This window comes from Mastigoproctus giganteus, chromosome 1 (assembly GCF_048544385.1).
Source record: "Mastigoproctus giganteus isolate SK-2022 chromosome 1, ASM4854438v1, whole genome shotgun sequence".
In the NCBI taxonomy this organism is placed as follows: domain Eukaryota; kingdom Metazoa; phylum Arthropoda; class Arachnida; order Uropygi; family Thelyphonidae; genus Mastigoproctus; species Mastigoproctus giganteus.
The window spans coordinates 42,504,323-42,523,813 of NC_143575.1; the positions used below are offsets into that span (position 1 = coordinate 42,504,323).

At 36.7% G+C, this 19,491-nt stretch overlaps 1 protein-coding gene across 1 annotated transcript in view; it reads left to right on the top strand.

Moving 5' to 3' along the window:
- HERC2 (E3 ubiquitin-protein ligase HERC2) overlaps positions 1-19,491 on the top strand; it is a 971,627-nt gene that overhangs the window by 348,888 nt on the left and 603,248 nt on the right. Inside the window, exon 36 of the mRNA XM_090372402.1 lies at positions 16,053-16,249. Coding sequence (XP_090228528.1) covers positions 16,053-16,249 — 197 coding nt within the window. The remainder of the gene's footprint in view (positions 1-16,052; positions 16,250-19,491) is intronic.

Genomic DNA, 19,491 nt, shown 5'->3' on the forward strand with positions numbered 1-19,491 from the left:
TTTTTTTTTTTACCATCAAACACAACTTCATTAATCTAGCCAGTGGGCCAAGGAGTTACTTCAACTTTTAAAGCATATTATCTTAGATGGACTTTCAGACCAGCTATTTGACCCTACAACTTTAGATCATGTGCAATTTCTTTAGCTGTGTTTTTGAAGAATTATGATATAAAGCATGCAATTGAAAACATTCATGCATAATTGCATTAAGTAACAGTAAGTAATATGCGTGCAGTATGGCAGAAACATTTACCCCACTGTGAAAATAATTTTGCAGAATTTGAATTGAACATAAATGGAGTTATTGAAGAAATAGCTGACTATGGGAATGTTGACACTGCCGCCGTTCGAATGACTCTATATAGAATGCTGAACTGGAATTTGCGGAGTACAATGTGTACAGAAAGGATAGACAGGATAGAAAGGGAGGAGGTGTTATGTTGTTAATTAAGAAAAACATAAAATCAAAAGAAGTGCATCCAGTTGATATAGATGAACAGTGCACTGTTGAGTCAGTTTGGTGTGACATAAGCACTGCGAAAGCAAAAATAAGAGTAGGAGTGTGTTATAGGCCTAATGACTCGAATAAGTACAATGAACAATTGTACAGAGAAATAGAGTGGGCTAGTAAATCGGAATGTCTTATAATGGGGGATTTTAACTTCCCAGATATTGACTGGAACTTGTCGGTTGGTCACTCGCACACTAGTCAGACTTTTGTGGATTTATTGGATGATTGTTTTCTGCAGCAGCATGTTCGAAAGGCAACCAGAGAAAGTAATACTCTTGATCTGGTTATCAGCAGTGATCATTCGTGTATTAAGAATTTGCAGATGAAGGAACCACTAAGTGGCAGTGATCACAGTGTACTGATGTGGGATTTACTTAAAGATATAATTATCATTAGGGGTAAAGGAAAGGGTTTTTGCTTCCGTAAAGGTGACTACAGCGGTCTCAGACAGTTTTTAAATTCTGTACAGTGGGATCAACTGACGATGTTATCAACAGTAAATTCTAAGTGGGAAGCATTCAAGGAATTAATCGTGGAAGCTACTAAAAGTTTCATACCTATTAAGAAATATTGTTCAAGGTTTAGGCCTAAATGGTTATCTAATGAACTAATGAGACTCGTAATAGAGAAGAAAAATGCATGGGATGCATATAAATTATCAAGCGACTCAGAAGCCTATGGCAGATATAAGCTAGTCTGTAATCAGGTCACAAAGGAGGTTAGGCAGGCGAAGGCAGATTACGAGAAATCTTTGGCAAAAGATGCTAAGAAAAACAGCAAGGATTTCTTTACTTATATAAACTCTAAAAGGAAGGGGATGAATCTGATTGGTCCACTTGACATCGATGGTTCGACTTGTTGATGATCCTGCTCAGATAGCAAACAAACTGAATGAATATTTTGCATCTACGTTCACACATGAGGAATTATTAAGGTTTGAAAATGGCAGAAGGTTATCGAATTGTAGCAGGGTGCTTAATGATTTTGTAATAACTGAAAGCAAAGTGGAGGAGAAATTGTTGAAGTTAAACATAAGAAAAACACCTGGGGTGGATGGGATCTATCCAGTTATATTAAAGGAGGTGGCATAGGAAGTAAGCAAACCCTTAGCCATAATTATGAGAGCATCCTTGGACTCAGGGGAGGTTCCCACGGACTGGAGATGTGCAAATGTATCCCCAATTCACAAAAGGGGATCGAAGGGTGACACGAGTAATTACAGACCAGTTAGTTTAACTTCTGTTTTGGGTAAAATAATGGAGTCACTGGTTAAAGATGCATTGCAGGATCATCTAGACAAGACTGCAGCAATAATTCAGACACAGCATGGGTTTGTTAAGGGAAAGTCTTGTCTGACAAATTTGATAGAATATTATGATGTGGTTACAAAGGAACTGGATGCAAAAAATAATTTTGATATCATATATTTGGATTTCAGGAAAGCTTTTGACACTGTTGCACATGGAAGACTATTGTACAAATTGGAGCAGAATGGTATTAAGGGTAAGTTGCTACAATGGATAAAAGGATGGTTAAGTGGGAGAAGACAGAGGGTGGTAATCAATGGGTGCTGCTCTTCTTGGACTAATGTTATTAGTGGAGTCCCACAGGGTTCGGTGTTAGGTCCACTGTTGTTTTGTGTATTTATCAATGATATTGATGAAGGTATATCAGGCTTAATGTCGAAGTTTGCAGATGATACAAAGGTTGGCAGGGTTGTTAATGACAGTAATGGCAGGGTGCTACTGCAACAGGATCTAGATAATTTGGGCAGATGGGCTAAGAAGTGGCAACTGAAGTCTAACCTTGACAAATGCAAAGTACTGCATATGGGTAGAAGTAATCCCAGAGAAACGTACCAACTGTGTGGTACTACACTTAAGGTGGTAGAAAATGAAAAAGACCTGGGAGTAATTGTGCAGTCAGATATGAAGTTTTCTGAGCAATGCAGACAGGCTGCCAGGGCAGGTCATGGGGTTTTGTCAATGATATATAGGAATTTTGCTAGCAGGGAAAAGGAGGTGATTATTCCTCTGTATAAGGCAATGGTCAGGCCACGCCTTGAGTACTGCGTATAGGTCTGGAGGCCTCATTTTAGGAAGGATGTAGATTTACTTGAGCGTGTACAGAGAAGGGCAACAAGATTGGTGAGGGGAATGAAGGGATCCTCTTACCAAGAGAGGCTTAAATTAAGTTCTGCAAATTGCAGTGGCTGGAGACTAGGCACCTGCGCGGTGATCTGATTGAGGTATATAAGGCCTTGAATGGGTTGAGCACGCTGAATTCTGATGGGATCCTTCCACTTCTTCAGATTACGAACCTAAGTGGGCATAAATTCAAATTAAGAAAAGACAGATGTAGATTAGATGTGCGGAAATTTGCCTTTAGCCAGCGGGTGGTTAATTGCTGGAACAAACTTCCATCTGTCGTTGTGGAAGTTGATAGGCTGAATAAATTTAAGAAGGAATTGGACAGGCATTTGGAGGGAATGGTGTGATTTTTTTTTTTTTTTTTTTTTTTCTTTTTTTTTGGCTGATGCTGCATTAGCTCATACATTTGCTTTCTTGCATCAAATGCCACTGCTGCTACTACTACTACTGCTACTGCAGCCAGAGCAACTTATCGACATAAATGAGGAAAGGGGTTGTGATGAAGAGGATGAAGATATCCCAGAGGAAGTTATGCTGGCAAAAAACTTCACGTTAAAGGTACTCTCGGAGATATTTCACGATGTTGGAAGCTGATCCAAACTTAGATGCTGTACACCAATGGAAACAGTGAAAGGAGTGAAGGTGGATTTGGGTTTCTGGTCCATAAAGATTTAAAAAACAACATTTTGGAATTCAAATGTACATCACCAAGAGTGTCAAAACTTATACTAAAGATTTCTAAGAGGTACAAGCTAAAGGTTATAATGATTTATGCACCAACATCGAACCATGATGATGAAAAGGTTGAAGAAATGTACACCGAAATTGAGTCTTCTAGATGAGCAGAAAACTCACTACACTATTATTATTATGGGGGACTTCAATGCTAAGGTTGGAAAAAGACAAAACAGCACCGAAAGGGGAACTATAGGAAATTTTGGAATTGGTGAAAGAAACGAAACAGGTTAAAGACTTGTGGAATTTGCAGAATCTCAAGGATTGTCAGTAATTAACACTTTTTTCAAGAAAAGGGTGAACAGAAAGTGGACATGGAAGAGTCCAAATGGATTAACATCTAATGAAATCGACTTCATCCTCACTAACAGAAGATATATTGTGAATGATCTGTTACCGTCCTGAATAAGGTAAATGTTGGAAGTGATCACAGAATGGTAAGATGTACACTTGATATAGATGTAGGAAAGGAAAGGAAAAAACTGACTCAAGTAAATAATACAAAGGTCTTTGAGATAACAGAAGAGAAGAAAAAAGCAGTATGTACTGGAACTTAAGAACAAGTTTGAGCTTCTGCAGACTGCTCAGGACCAAGATATCGACAAGGAATATTACAACTTTCTGAAAGTGATAAAGCCCAAGAAACCTATAGGGAAAAAGAAATCCAAAAAAGAAAAAATTAGTCAAGAAACACTTGGTATGATGAACCGAAGGCAAAAAATGAAGAGCAAGATAAACACTGACAAGGAAAAAATTTAATATACTGAGTTATGCAAAACCATTAGAAAGAGTCTCAGAGAGGATATAAGAAGATTTAACACAAGAAAAGTAGAACAAGTATTAAAGGAAAACAAAGGATTTAAATCAGCAGCCATGAGCAGTAATACAGAAAGACAAATGATACTGAAACTGAAGAATAGCGATGGTGTATTTATGAATAGCAAAGAAGGCATAATTCAAATAGCAGAAGACTACTATAGAGAATTATACAAGGCACGAGGGAATGATGCCAGCAGTGGGGAAGATGTATTGCAAAGTAGCAACACATATGATATACTCTATATTATTCCTGATGAGGTAGAACATGCAAATGAAGAATCAGAAAGTCCCGGGGGAAGATGAAGTTACTGTAGAGTTGTTAAAATTGGGAGGAAGAGACAACACAAAAACTGGCAAGGTTCTTCACAAAGTGCATTAGAAAAAGGTGTGACGCCTAAGCAGTGGAATAATGCAATCATAGTTTTGCTGCATAAGAAAGGAGATAAATCAGAAATTGGAAATTATAGACCAATTAGCTTGTTATCCCACATCTAAAAGTTGTTCACAAGGGTCATATCACTAACAGATTAGAAGGAATACTTGATGAGAATCAACCGAAAGAGTAAGCTGGCTTTAGGACAGGATTCTCAACTATGGATCACCTTCACATAATATCACAGCTAATGGAGAAAGCAAATGAATATAAAACACCATTATGCCTGGCATTTGTGGATTATGAAAAGGCATTTGACTCCATACAGCATAAGGCAATGTTTCGGGCACTGGAAAGACAAGCCATAGATACCCCATATATTATGATTTTGAAGAAAATATATGAGCATGCTACCTCCTTTATTAGACTAAACAAAGACAGTAGCAAATTTAAAATTGAGAAAGGAGTTCGACAAGGGGAGACAATATCTCCGAAGCTGTTTACTGCTGCCCTTGAGGAAGCTTTCAGAAGATTAGACTGGTCACAGAAAGGAGTCAATGTGAACGGAGAGTACCTAAACTATTTATGATTTGCAGATGACATTGTGGTCATAAGCCACGATCCCAAAGAATTTGAGGAAAATCTTAATCAGTTATGCACAATTAGTAAAGATTTTGGACTAAAGATGAATATGGCTAAAACAAAAGTAATGATGAACAAGTATGCCACAGAAAGGGAAATAATGATTGAAGGATCAGTAATTGAAGTAAGGATGGAATTCAAGAGAAGAATAAATTTTGGATGGATAGCATTCTGGAAATATAGTCACATACTGAAGAGCAATATCCCAGTTTGTCTGAAACGTAAAATAATGAACCAATGTATACTCCCCACCATGGCTTATGGAAGTGAAACTTGGGCACTCACCAAAAGAATGGAAGAGAAGCTGAGAACTACACAGCGAAGAATGGAACGAATTATATTGGGAATCAGATTGTTAGATAAGAAGAGAAACACATGGATTAGGCAGCAAACTCAAGTAAAGGACATTCTTATCAAAACCAAAGAACTAAAATGGTCATGGGCAGGACACATAGCTCGAAGACATGATGACAGATGGACTAAGAAAATAACAGAATGGTACCCAAGAGGAGCTAGAAGAAAACCTGGAAGACAACAACGGCAGAAATGGATAGATGAAATTAATGAGTTTGTGTTTAGTAAATGGATGGCCATTGCATAAAACAGAAGGAACTGGAGAGGCCTTCATCCTGCTCCAGCATAATTGCTGGAGAGGCCTTCATCCTCCAGTGGATTGAAAATGGCTGATGATGATGATAATTCACCAAGGCATAGAAAAGATGCTCGCTCCATATTGTAAGTTATATGACAAGACGAATACAATAGTCTGATTCTTAATATAATGAATTATATTAATTCTGATTCTTAATCAGATTAAGAATCTTAATTAAGAATCAGACTATTGAATAAGAAGAGAAACACATGGATTGGGCAGCAAACTCATGTAAAGGACATTCTTATCAAAACTAAAGAACTGAAATGGACTTGGGCAGGACACAGCTCAAAGACATGATGACAGATGGTACTAAGAAAATAACAGAATGGTACCCAAGAGGAGCTGAAAGAAAAACTCGAAGACAACAACGGAGATGAACAGATAAAATTCAAGAGTTTGTGGGCAGCAAATGGATGGCCATTGCAAAAAACAGAAGGAACTGGAAAGTTGCTGGAGAGGCCTTCATCCTGCAGTGGATTGAAAATGGCTGATGATGATGACTTAACATGGAGAACCTTACATGGAGCACCTGAATAACATGGAGGACCTTATGCCTTATATAAACAAAAATTTCTCTTCTTAATTGTAGTTGTTGGCATAGTGGAGAACATAGTAGACCTTCATGTCTTGCATTAAAAGATTGGACTATTATCTAACAATCCAAATCTTCTTTTCCGAAAGTTTTGTTGATTGAAATATAATAAGAATTTTTATTGTTCACAAATATACCTTTTGGAACTTGTGAATCAAACTGTTCTGAATTCAAACTGTACTTAGACTCATAAATATACATTATTGATTATTCTAACTAATTTCTAATAATATACACAACAGTAATTGATAAGCTAATGGAAAGGAGGGAAAAATGAGAATGATCAGTATTATTATTAGTTGTAATGGCAAATGATGCAAGAAAGCAAGCTTATAGAGCATTATGCCAAAAAAAATAATAAAAATACTCACCTCAGCCATCCATCCCCTACAAAAATGTCCAGTTCTTCCTTGAATTTATTCAAACTACCCAATTCCCCAACAACAACAGATGGAAGTTTGTGCCAACAATCAACCACCCATTAGCTGAAGGAAAACTTCCACACATCCATCCTGTAACCAACTTTCCTCAGTTTGAATTTATATCATCTCATATGTAGTCTCAACAAGAGAGAGAATGCCATCAACATTAAGCTTACTCAATCTATTCAAAGCCTTAATCAGATCTTCTCAGAGATATCTATCACCAGACAATTTGCAGAACTGAAACCTTTTTTGGTAAGAACACCCTTTTGTTCCTCCACAAACCTTGCTGCCTTTCGCTGCACTGGCTCCAACGGACCCTTCCTAAAACAAGGGCCCCAGACTTGTATACAGTATGCAATATGCAGCCTAACCGTGGCTTTGTACAAAGAGATAATCACATCCTTATCCCTGTTAGCAAAGTTCCTGTATATCATCAACAAAATCCCATGAGCTGTCCTGGAAACTTGTCTGCACTGCTCAGAGAACTTCATATCTGACTACACAATTACCACCAGGTCTTTTTTCATTTTCATTTCTGAGATTATGGATAGCAGTAATCCCAGATTAACACACGCATTTGGTATGTTAATTTGGGATTACTGCTATTCATATACAGTTCCTTACATCTGTCAATATTAAACATCAATTGCCATTTCTTGTTGTAACATGTCTTCCCTTAATTACTGTTAACCACAATGCCAACCTCTGTATCATCTGCATTTTAACATTGTGATCATAAGCCACAATCCCAAAGAATTAGAGGAAAATCTTAATCAGTTATGCACAATTAGTAAAGATTTTGGACTAAAGATGAATATGGCTAAAACAAAAGTAATGATGAACAAGTATGCCACAGAAAGGAATATGATCATTGAAGGAGCAGTAATTGAAAAGGTGGATTCATATACTTATCTGGGACAAGTCATTAGCTGTAATAATGATAAATGGCTGGAATTCAAGAGTTAGAATAAATTTCAGATGGATAGCATTCAGGAAATATAATCATGTACTGAGGAGCAATATCCCAATTTGTCTGAAACATAAAATAATGAACCAATGTGTACTCCCAACCATGACTTATGGAAATGAAACTTGGGCACTCACCAAAGAACGGAAGAGAAGCTGAAAACTACACAGCAAAGAATGGAACAAATTATATTAGGAATCAGACTGTTAGATAAGATGAGAAACCCATGGATTAGGCAGAAAACTCAAATAAAGGACATTCTTATCAAAACTAAAGAACTGAAATGGTCTTGGGTAGGACACAGCTCAAAGACATGATGACAGATGGACTAAGAAAATAACAGAATGGTACCCAAGAGGAGCTAAAAGAAAACCTGGAAGACAACAACGAAGATGGGCAGATGAAATTCATGAGTTTGTGGGTAGTAAATGGCCATTGCACCAAACAGAAGGAACTGGAAAGTTGCTGGAGACACCTTCATCCTGCAGTGGATCGAAAATGGCTGATGATGATGATCCAGGTACATATCTTGGATAAGCTTGACATAAGTCTCAAGAGCACACCTCTTTCTCAGACACTTCCACAGAAGACTCCTAGGTACTCTGTCATAAGTCTTTTCTGGGGTCTATGAAGGCTAGGTGGAGAGCTTGTTCTTTCTCCCTACACTTCTCTTGAAGGACCCTTGCTATAAATATTCTATTCGTAGTGCTTCTTCCCTTTATAAAACCAAGCTGGTTCTTGGTATTCTGATCTTGCAGTTTAACTCTGTCTTCTTTCAACAACCCTCTAACTGTTTCATTGTATGACTCATAAGTTTTATAGGTCTGTAGTTGTTGCAGTCTTGTATGTTTTCCTTTCCTTTTATATATCGGTACTATAAGATTCTCCCTCCAAGCATTTGGTATCTTGGCTTCTCTCATTATTTTATTCATTAGCCTCATCATAAATGGGACTCCTCTCTGGCCTAATCCCTTGGAAAATTACAGTGGGTGTCGTGCCAGGCCATGCTGCCTTCCCTGACTTCATACTGTGCAATGCTAGCAGAACCTCTTCCTACTTTATATCCTCAGTGTCTTCTATCTAGCTCCATATTCATCTAGCTCCTGTTCTTCTCCACCTAGAAGAACCATCGAAAAACTCTCCATCTCCTGTTTACATCTCTTGTTTTCATAAGAACCTTACAATTCTGATATTTTACTGCTCTTATATCCTGCTATTTGTTGAACTGTGTTTTGGTTATCTTGAATATCTTCAATTCCCCTTAGTGTGTTCATACTATTATAACATCCTTCCACAGCTTTGTCCCTCGCTTTAGCTTGTCTTTTCTTTTCCTTGTACCTATTCTTGTTTTCATTATTTCTGTCTCTCTGCCATTCTTTAAAAGCTGTCTTCTTGTCCTTCATCGCCTTCTAAACCTCTTCACTCCCCCACCAGGTTTTTATATGCATTTTCTTTTCTCCTTTGGTCTTCCTAAAATTTCTTCTCCCTTCATAATTTCCAACTAGGCCTTCTTCCATATTTGGTCCGCAGTCATCAGTTTTGGATCCTCCTCAATTTGTCTAAAAGCCTGTAGGAGCAGCTGCTGCAGTCTCAGTTTAAGCTCATGTTTTTGTAGCTTAAACCATTTGATGTGCTCCTCAAACTTGTTGTGATAACCTTAGAAAGTTCCTTCAGTAATGAGATCACATACCAGAAGTTTGTGCTGATTGAATAAGCTTTTTCCTGGGATGATTTTGCAGTCATGGCACCATTTCTTATTTCTGGCTCTCAAAATCATGTAGTTGACCTGGGTACTATGCCCACCACTATGATATGTAATAAGATGTTCTCTCTTCTTGTACTGGGTATTAGCTCTCCACAATCCATGAGCTATATCCTCAGGATCCTTTCTCCAGCTGCATTGAGCTCACCCCCATCCAAAGCTGCCATGGACTCCAGGGTATATTTTGGTTCTTTGGCCTACATGTCCATTGAGGTCTGCTCCAATGATTATTCTTTCCTCTTCAGGCATGCTGTTGATCACCTTGTCCGGGTCCTCACGAAAGGCATCCTTCCCTTCTCTTCTACATCACGTCCTGTCTGCGAGGTGTAACCACTAATGATATTCAGTACACATTTGTCAGTCAATGGCAGTTTAATTTTAATTGCCAGTCACTTTTCCTGCACACTTCCACTGCTGCATCCTCTACGTTATCTACAACCATATCTCCTACTCCATTCCTCCATTTCTCCATGCTGTAGTATATTAATTTGTAATCCTCAGCTGGCTCTTTACTCCTCATCCCTCTCCATTTGGTTTCCTGAATGCACAATACATTGATTTTCCTTTTCTTCATAACTTCCAGAAGTTCTATTCTTTTCCCTGTCATTGTTCCTGCATTAATCAATCCCACTCTGACCATTGTTGTCTTATATTTGGTTCTGTTATCGTTGTGTTTTTGCCCTTGATTGTTTCCCACTACATCTAGGGTACACCCTAGCATTGCATTTTTGCTCCTTGATAGTTTCCCACTACAGCTCAGGTCTGCTGCAGCGCATCACTTACAGGGTATGCCCTAGTGCTCATACTCTGCATTCGTCGTTCCTCCATGTTGAATATGTCTAGCCGAATTTACAAGCCAGCTTGCCATGTCTGATGCTGTTGGCTTTATTTTGGTGTTTCCTTCACCTAGTGGACTGCCTTTCTGGGCTAGTGGACTGCACTGTCCAGATAATACACTTATTTGATGGCGGTGTATACTCACCATGTCACAAGGACATTATGGGCCATTGTGTCTTTTCATGGAGCTATCGGTGCCCACCCAGCAACCCACCACAACCTGCTATCCCTGATGCTGCTTGTCTGCGACTGCTTATTTGACAGGGTGTTCCCTGCTGATTTCACAGTGAACCACTATATCTGGTGGCCGACCCACTGTCAGCAACTTATGTCATAACCTACTTTTCAGAGCTTTTTTGTACCTGCCTGTGCATTCAACATGTTAAAATGAAACACAGATGTTCTTTCTACTGAAAGAAAACTTACAGCACAGTGCTAAAGTATAATAAGGGCATACATACATACAATGTTGGTAAACAACTATATGCAATATGTTGAATAATAAAACTAAATAAAAACTTGTAAATTCGACACAAATTTATTTACTTAAGTATTCATATTTATAACATATTCTGTATCATATACTATCAGAAACTCTGGCAAACGTAATTAATTTAGTCTTATTATTTAACATATTGCATAAAATTGTTTACCAACGTTGTATGTATGCCCTTATTATACTTTAGCACTGTGCTGTAAGTTTTCTTTCAGTAGAAAGAGTATCCGTGTTTCATTTTAACACGATGGATGCACAGGCAGGTATAAAAAAACTCTGAAAAGTATGTTAAAATTTACTGTCCATTAGTAAAATTGAAGGATTGCTGAAATACGAATAGGCTGTGCTAGTAGGCAGAAAGCAAAAATGAGGATAATTTCTGATAATTCAAGGATCTTTGTACAGCAGGCCCCCATTATAATGCGGTTCGCTTTACGCTGATTCACTATAATGCTGTTCTTATATTATAACCAGTATCTGACTATAACGCTGTCACAGATCACTATAACGCTCTTTTACAGATTGCATTTTGGGCATATAACGAAATCGTTTCGTTTGATGGAGTCGATAGCTTGAAAATGAATAGCAAAACAGCATTAAAACATTTCCCACGCCGACTTGAGAAATTTTCCCACGCTCAGTGAAATTTTCTTGCACGCTAATTTAATTGCAATACAGTGACTTGTTACGTAGTTCCGAGATCAACATTTTAAAAAATGATCACGTATATTGCTTGTAATATTTGCGTTATATGCATTTATCCGAAGTCTAGTCATCACTCAGTACCGATATACGGTACGTTACGAGAAAGTGCGTTATTGTTTGTCCCCAATAAAAGCCCATGGGCTTCTATTTGGAAAACAAAATCCTAATATAGGCCCAGATGGGCCTCTTAACGGAAAAACCCGGTACTTTATTATTTTTTTTTTTCTGATACCTACAACCCACAGAAAACCATATAGGTATCATATCAACCTGTTTCTCTTGCTAATTTCACTTCTTTGCCATTTAAGCTTCTAATTGATGACATCTCTCTCTCTCTCTCTCTCTCTCTCTCTCTCTCTCTCTCTGAGCTGTAATTATAAGTAATAAAAATTTCAAGATTAAATTATTACAGAAATCAAATTACAAAATACAGTCGATTCCGGTTATTTGGGACACATCGGGACTAGTGCATTTTGGCCCGATTAAGCGGCTGCCCCAATTATCCGAAGTTTCACGTAAATAGTTAAAAATACAATGTGCACCCCCCCCCTTTACAATTGGTTCACTGAACAATCAAATCACGTTACGACGAATTCACCACAGTAAAGTTCCGTTCACTATACGATGTGTAGTAAGCGCCGGTAATTGTGATCACGTTTGTGAATTGAATTTTAATTCTATTAAACAGCGATTCTAATTAGCGAAAATAGGAGGAATATTATCCACAGGCTATAAAAGTAAAGATATATTAAGCACAAATTTACTCTTTATTACCTTACCAATTAAAAAATTAAATGATACGTGAAAATCGGAAGAATTAATACATACTGTAATAATGTGTACATACTAACTAAACTAGTTGACATTTCTGTTCACTGACATTTGTGGGTGGGGGTTAAAATTTAAAACAGTAAAAAGATAAGCAATCAATAACAAAGAACACGGCACACACAAATTGCAAGTAACACAACACGCGCAAGTGAGAACGGAGTAACAAATTACGAAGCTTTAAAAATAGGAATGAAGAGAAGATCTGAAAATTAATTTTTTTATTTGATTGAAGAGTTCATGGAAGTGTAAACACATTTTACCATAATAACCCACAGAACTCCAGCTGTCGGTATTACCGCAAATTCAATAAAATCGAGTTTACTGTCCGTTTATGATAGATTTCACTAACAGAAAAGCCCAATAAACAGGTGACTGCTAATTGTTTTTATTGTTTTATGGTTGTGACCTCCAGAAATCCGACCGAACTACGTGGTACGGTCGGAGACAATCGTAGGGTAATCTCCAGTGCTGAGGTCTCCTGCCCCGATTAAACGGCATTTTGTCCCAATTTAGCAAAGTAAACCCTGGCTATTTTCTCGATTGGTTTTTGTTTTATAAGATTTGCCCCAAATAAACGGCTGCCCCGATTAACCGGTGGCCCAAATAACCGGAATCCACTGTATTTCAAAAATGAATTTACAAAATATTACTTATATAAATTACTAGGTCGGGGGGCCTTGCAGCTTTTGCTTTCCAACCCTTGGCTCCTCAAAATAGTCATTTGATGAATGCTTCAAGTCTTAATGAATGATATATAGTGAATTTTGTATTCTGTAGGGGTAAATCAAATAATGATTGAAAGATAAATTGAAAAAGTGAAAATGTACATTAATGTATTTCTTATTCTATGGATACATTGCTGGAAATTTGAAGACCAATACAGTTGAGTTTACCCCTGATATATATTAATTGTCATAGTGAAAGCCAACCATACAAAAATTGTTTTCTTTTGAAAACGAAAGAAAATTGTGGTTGTGATGAGGCTGCCCATTTCTTACTGATTAAAATTAAACAGCAAATGATTGATTTGACAACTTTCTGAATGGGCAGCAGTTTTTTTTGGATAGTTTGTGTCAGCATCACATTATAATAGCACTTACTTTTAACTTCATTCTTTATGGTGGAAAGCCAGAAAACAAAAAGGCCATAGGCCAGATATATAGGTTTGTAGTACAATGCCATTGCATTATTGTCATTATTTTGTTATCACCTGATTGGTTGTCAGCAACCAGTAAGTCTCCTGTAATATTATTAGCCAGCATTGTTGAAACCATACCCATGCTTCAGTGTTACTCATGCACTAAGAAAATTATAATGTAGGGAGATTAATAAAAAATGACAAGGTGCTCTCTCAAATATCCTGTGCCACAAAATTATAATTTATTCTGTGAAACTAAATTGATACCAACTGTTGTAGATTGACTCTCACCAAGGTTATTGTTACCTCAAACCCTCTGAAATATTTAAATTATGGAAATTCTTGGATGGCATTCAAAATTTAAAAATAACTTTTGATCTTAGTCTTCTCCACTGGTGAAGTGTTACTTATTCGAGGAAGTGCAATACCATGGCAGCTCATTGTGAAGGTATTCACAATATGAGATATAATTAAAACAATGCAAATTCAACTACTTTGTTAGATGGCTATGAATTAAACTGATGCCATTGCACTAACCTATACGTTAACTTTGGATCTTATGTAAAAAAATTTGCAACTACAGCCACTCCCCGACTTACATAAGGGTTGCGTTCTGTGGAACTCTACGTGTCGGAATTTCCCTAAATGCTTATTCAGCACTTGCAAATTTGATTAAATTTGATTGAAGCAAAAAAGAAATGTTCGACGAACATGTAAATGGAATTATTTATTCAATTTTTTTTTCTGATGAACAGGAAAAATTACAAAAGTGTACAAAATTACAAAAAGAGAGAGGAGACAGGCATGACGTCAGCAAGTTTTACCTTCAAGCATCGTTGCCAGAATTAACTCTCCAGCTGATAAGCATGCCGCTGTGGAAGTCGAAGGCTGTGGAGATTTAGAAGGGGTTTTTCCCAACACATCACAATTTCTCTGCAGCTTCAGAATCGGCACTGGCGACTTCACCGCATACTTTAATGTTTTGGAAACCAGTGCGATGCTTGAACCTATTAAACCACCCGTTGCTTGCCATGAACTTGGCTTGGGGTTCACAGTACTTATCCTTAATATCTTCACAAATACTTCTTGGTTTTGCTTGAATGGCCATTGGACTCAGGGACACTCGCTTCTGAATCTGGTTTTTCATCCATATTATGTAGTAATATGGATGGAAAACTATCCATATTACTACCATAATAGCTTTTCCATCTTCGATATAGCACCTAAACGCTGTTTTGTGATCACTGTTGATCTTAAATGTGTTGATCCTTTAACATGTTCTTTTATTCGCACACTGTCCCTTAAAATAGTATTCACTGTTGAAGCAGCGAAACCTAATTCCATGCAATAGATGACAAACTTTGTCTTGCTTCTTACTTCGTAATCATTTTCATCTTCATTTCTAAATCAATTTTGTTTTGTTTCCTAGCACTGCCAGCACTTGCACATTCCGTTGGACCCTTTCCATTCACCATTGTAATAAGTAAATAGAAATGAAGAGAAGATTCTGAAAATTTATTTATGTTTTTTATATGATTGAAGATTTCAGTGAAGGGGAAACTCATTTCACCATAATACTGCAATGTAAAAACCCACGCAATTCCAGTTATCGGTATTATCGCAAATGCAATAAGATTGAGTTTACTACCTGTTTATAATAGATTGCGCTAACAGAAAATCCCTATAAACCGGAAAGTGCAAATTGTTTTTATTGTTTTATGGTAGTGACCTCCAGAAATGTTTTAGAAAATATCACAAATGCGTTCAAAATTGATTCTTATAATGGAAAATATGATAACGATGAAATTGTGGTGCAATTTCCATTATAAAAATGACCTTTTTACAGAGATAAATAGTTTAGTTATGTAGCAAAAATTTCAACTTTGATGTCTTGGTATGAATTGCCAAAAAAAAAACCAATGTGTTATTGGGTCACATTACGATATTTTCACTATACCTCCATTTATTCCTGTGGGATGCAAAATATTTTCCGTGATTTTTTTTAAGTTTGCACCAGCCGGAAAAAACTTATGTAAAGGCAAATTTCCATAAGTCAAGTATTATGTAAGCCGAAGCTGTATTTACAACTGCTTGAAATCAAGAAAGTACTGAATTTAGTATAGCTACTGAGTTTAGTACTTGCTACTTATTACTTTTTATCTACCATTTGAGAGCATTTGCAATTGTCTTTGTCAATATATAATTCTAAACTGAAGAACTCAACTCTGATCATGTAATGCCATTTATTCTTTATAGCTGTTGCTCAGGATGGTGATCAGCTACTATGCTAGATGGCTGCTTAATGGTTATTTATTTTTTGTACCTTCTAGTTTCTTTTAATTGTAATTCTTTTGTTCTGTAATAAACACTATTGAATATTTTAGTTATTGTTTTTTTTTTTCTCCTTTTTGTAGCTGCAACTATGCCATTTTCTGACTCTTACTGGTTAGCTCAGGAACAACACTGTGAATGGGCAACACTAAGTTTTATCAGGGGTATAGCTATCAGTTCTGTGATGTGTAAAGCTCTAAGCACACCTTCCTGGAACACGCTGCTGTTAAAAATAATATCAGCGTCATACAGCTCATCGGGAATTACTTTATATACTCAGGCAAGTATAAATGCATATCAAATATTATTTTCTAATTGTAAGCAAAAGTGTGTATAATATTATGATTATTAACTATTATTAATTATTTTCATTTACTACTTATAATAACAATAAGGGTATCTTTTCTACTACTTTATATTGCTTTAACTAAGTTAATACTTGAATTTGATTATCTTTGCAAAGTATACTAGTATATGGTGGGCCAAGGATGTACTATGAATGCAGAAAGTAGTGTTAAAAAAAAATAAACATTACTGATATGCCTCAAAACCTTTCAGGCGTGAGTTCCCTGAATGCATGTTGGCTCTGGGCCATGTTTTCCACTAGCAGTGGAAAACATGTGGAGTGATTTTTTTTTTGTGGAATTTTGAAAATTTATTAATGTGAATTTTTTAAATTTATGAAGAGCTTTACTAATATATAAACATCATTAAGCATATTAATACAGTTGTCACTATTTTCCATTTATTTATTTTTAGGCTTAGTATACTAATTACAAAGGGAGTGACCTATTTTTGTTTATATGTCCACCGGGGGGGGGGGGGGGAGGTTTACAATAAATCATGAATGCAATTGTTGATCATATTTAGCAGTCATTGTTTTTGAACCATGTTTGCACTCTTGCTCCTGACCACTTGGCTATGTCAGTTTGAATGATGTAAAACTCTCCATGAAGTTGAAGTTGCATTTACCTATCAGTGACTGGGAGTTTACAAAATATATGCCAAACGACATATATTTGACAACACAGAGCAATATACAAGCAGAAATAAAAACTACACTGTGTGATAATAAAAATTTTGTATATTTTTAACTGTTTCTTATATTTCTTTTGGGTGCTAAATCCAATAATGTCATAGGTTTTACCATAGTGTCAATAATAATAGTCAAAATAGTGGCAAATGATGCAATAAAGCAAGCTTACCATCATCATCAAGCTTATCTGCCAAAAAATAGAAAAAAAAACTTTCCATATCACTTGAGCAAACACCCTCTAATAATTTGTTAGTTCCTCCTTAAATTTATTCAAACTATCCACTTCCACAGCACTAGATGAAAATTTGTACCAACAGTCAGCTACCCACTAGCTGAAAGAATATTTCTGAAATCTATCCTGCAATCATCACTTCTCAGTTATAAATTTGCCTCCACTCGTGCGTGTGTACGTGCATGCATGCATGCGTGCGCGAGAGAGAGAGAACAGGAGGAGGAATGCCATCAGCATACTCAATCCATTCATATTGTTAAACACCTTAGTCATATCTTGCAGCTGCTTAGTTTCCAGGCACTGCATCTTGCTGAACTGAATACTTTTTTGGTAAGAGTAACTTTTTGTTTCCCACACTAACCTTGTTGCCCTTCTCTGCACTTGTTTCAAAAGATCATAATCCTTCCTAGAATGAGACTTCCAGACCTTTATGCAGTATGCAAGAAGTGACCTAACCATAGCTTTATACAATGGATTAATCACCTCTTTATCCATACTGATAAAATTACTTCATATCATCGAAAAACCCCATGAACTGTCATGGCAGTCTATCTTTACTGTTCAGAAAACTTCACATCAGATTGTACAATTAACTTCCAGGTTTTTTTTTTTTTTTTTGTTCTCTACTGCTTTCAGTGTGATACCACACATTTGGCATGTTATTCTGGAATTACTGCTACCATATGCAGTATCTTGCATTTGTCAATATTAAATTCAGTTGCCGCTTCTCAGCCTATCTGCCATATCAGCTGTCCAACCCTGCTAATAATTCGTTAGTTCATCCTTAAATTTATTCAAACTATCCACTCCCACAGCACCATATTGTCATTAACTACCCTGCCAACCTTTATATCTTCTGAAAGCTTAGTCATTAAACCTGATATGCCTATGTCAATATCATTAATAAATATACAAAACAACAATGGGTCCAGCACTGAAACCTGGGAGACTATCGTTAGTCCAAGAAGAGCAGTGTCCATTGATAACTACTCTCTGTCTTCTTCCGCTTAACTATCCCTTTATCTGTAGCAGTAATTTGTCCCCAATGCCACACTGCTTCAATTTGTGCAGCAGTCTTTTATATGCAGTAGTATCAAAAGCTTTTTGGAAATATAAGTATATGATGTCAAATTATTTTTTTGCATCAAGTTCCTTTGTTACTGCATCATAGTATCTAGTTAAATTGGTCAGACAAGGTTGCTGTGAGTGCCTTTCTGTCTCGATTACATCTTGATTCTGTCTAGAACTGCATTTCTGTCTAGATGGTTCTACGTTACTTCTTTAATTAGTTGTGCAGGAATCGTAAGGAGGAAGTTGTTCTTGCCCGGACCCGCATAGGACATAGTCATTTGACACATTCTTTTCTGCTGAGGGCTGATGACCCTCCTATGTGTGAGTCTTGTGGGACAATTTTATCAATTAGACACCTTTTAATCGACTGTCCAGATTTTAGCAATATCCGTTCTAGCGTTTTTAATCATCTGACTGAGCCGTATACACTCAGTCAGATGTTATCTGACAATGACTATGTGTCTGCTATTTTTAGTTATTTTAAATCAATAAAGGTTTTTACTTGTATTTAATATTTACATGTTACTGTTATTTCCTTATTGATTTATCTTTTCTACATTTTATCCCTTTGTTATTTTATATACTGACATGCTTGGCCTAAGTAATTAGGTCAGTGAAAATTTAAATTTTTATATATGACCTTAGTTTGGCGCATTATAGCCTTAGTAGCTAATGCGCCAATAAAAACCAAACAAACAAACAAACATCTTTAATCAGTGACTCCATTATTTTCCCTGGAACAGTGGTCAGGCCTACAGGTTTGTTATTACTCCCTTTACGCCTTGTGAATTGTAGGTACATTTACACATCTCCAGTCCATAGGGTAACATAAGCCAGAATATCACCAGTGGATTGATACTGACTGAATCTAAGCTGGTGATTATTGATCAGATGGAAGGTTTTTAGATAGTTTAAGAGTTGGTGGTTAATTGATTTCTCCATTACTTTAGAAAGAGTAGGAGTAAGTGCAATGGGAGTGATTTGTCACCCTTTTTTTAGGAACTGGCTGGATATGAGCAAATTTCCAGGCAGAAGGGAAAACACTTTTGGAATAAGAAAGTGAAAAAAGACGACACAAAACAGGAGTAAGCTTAGGAGCACAGATTTTGAGAACAAGTGGAGAAATACTATCAGGACCTGGAGCTTTCTTAGCACCAAGGTTGCTCAAAATCCATTGGCATCC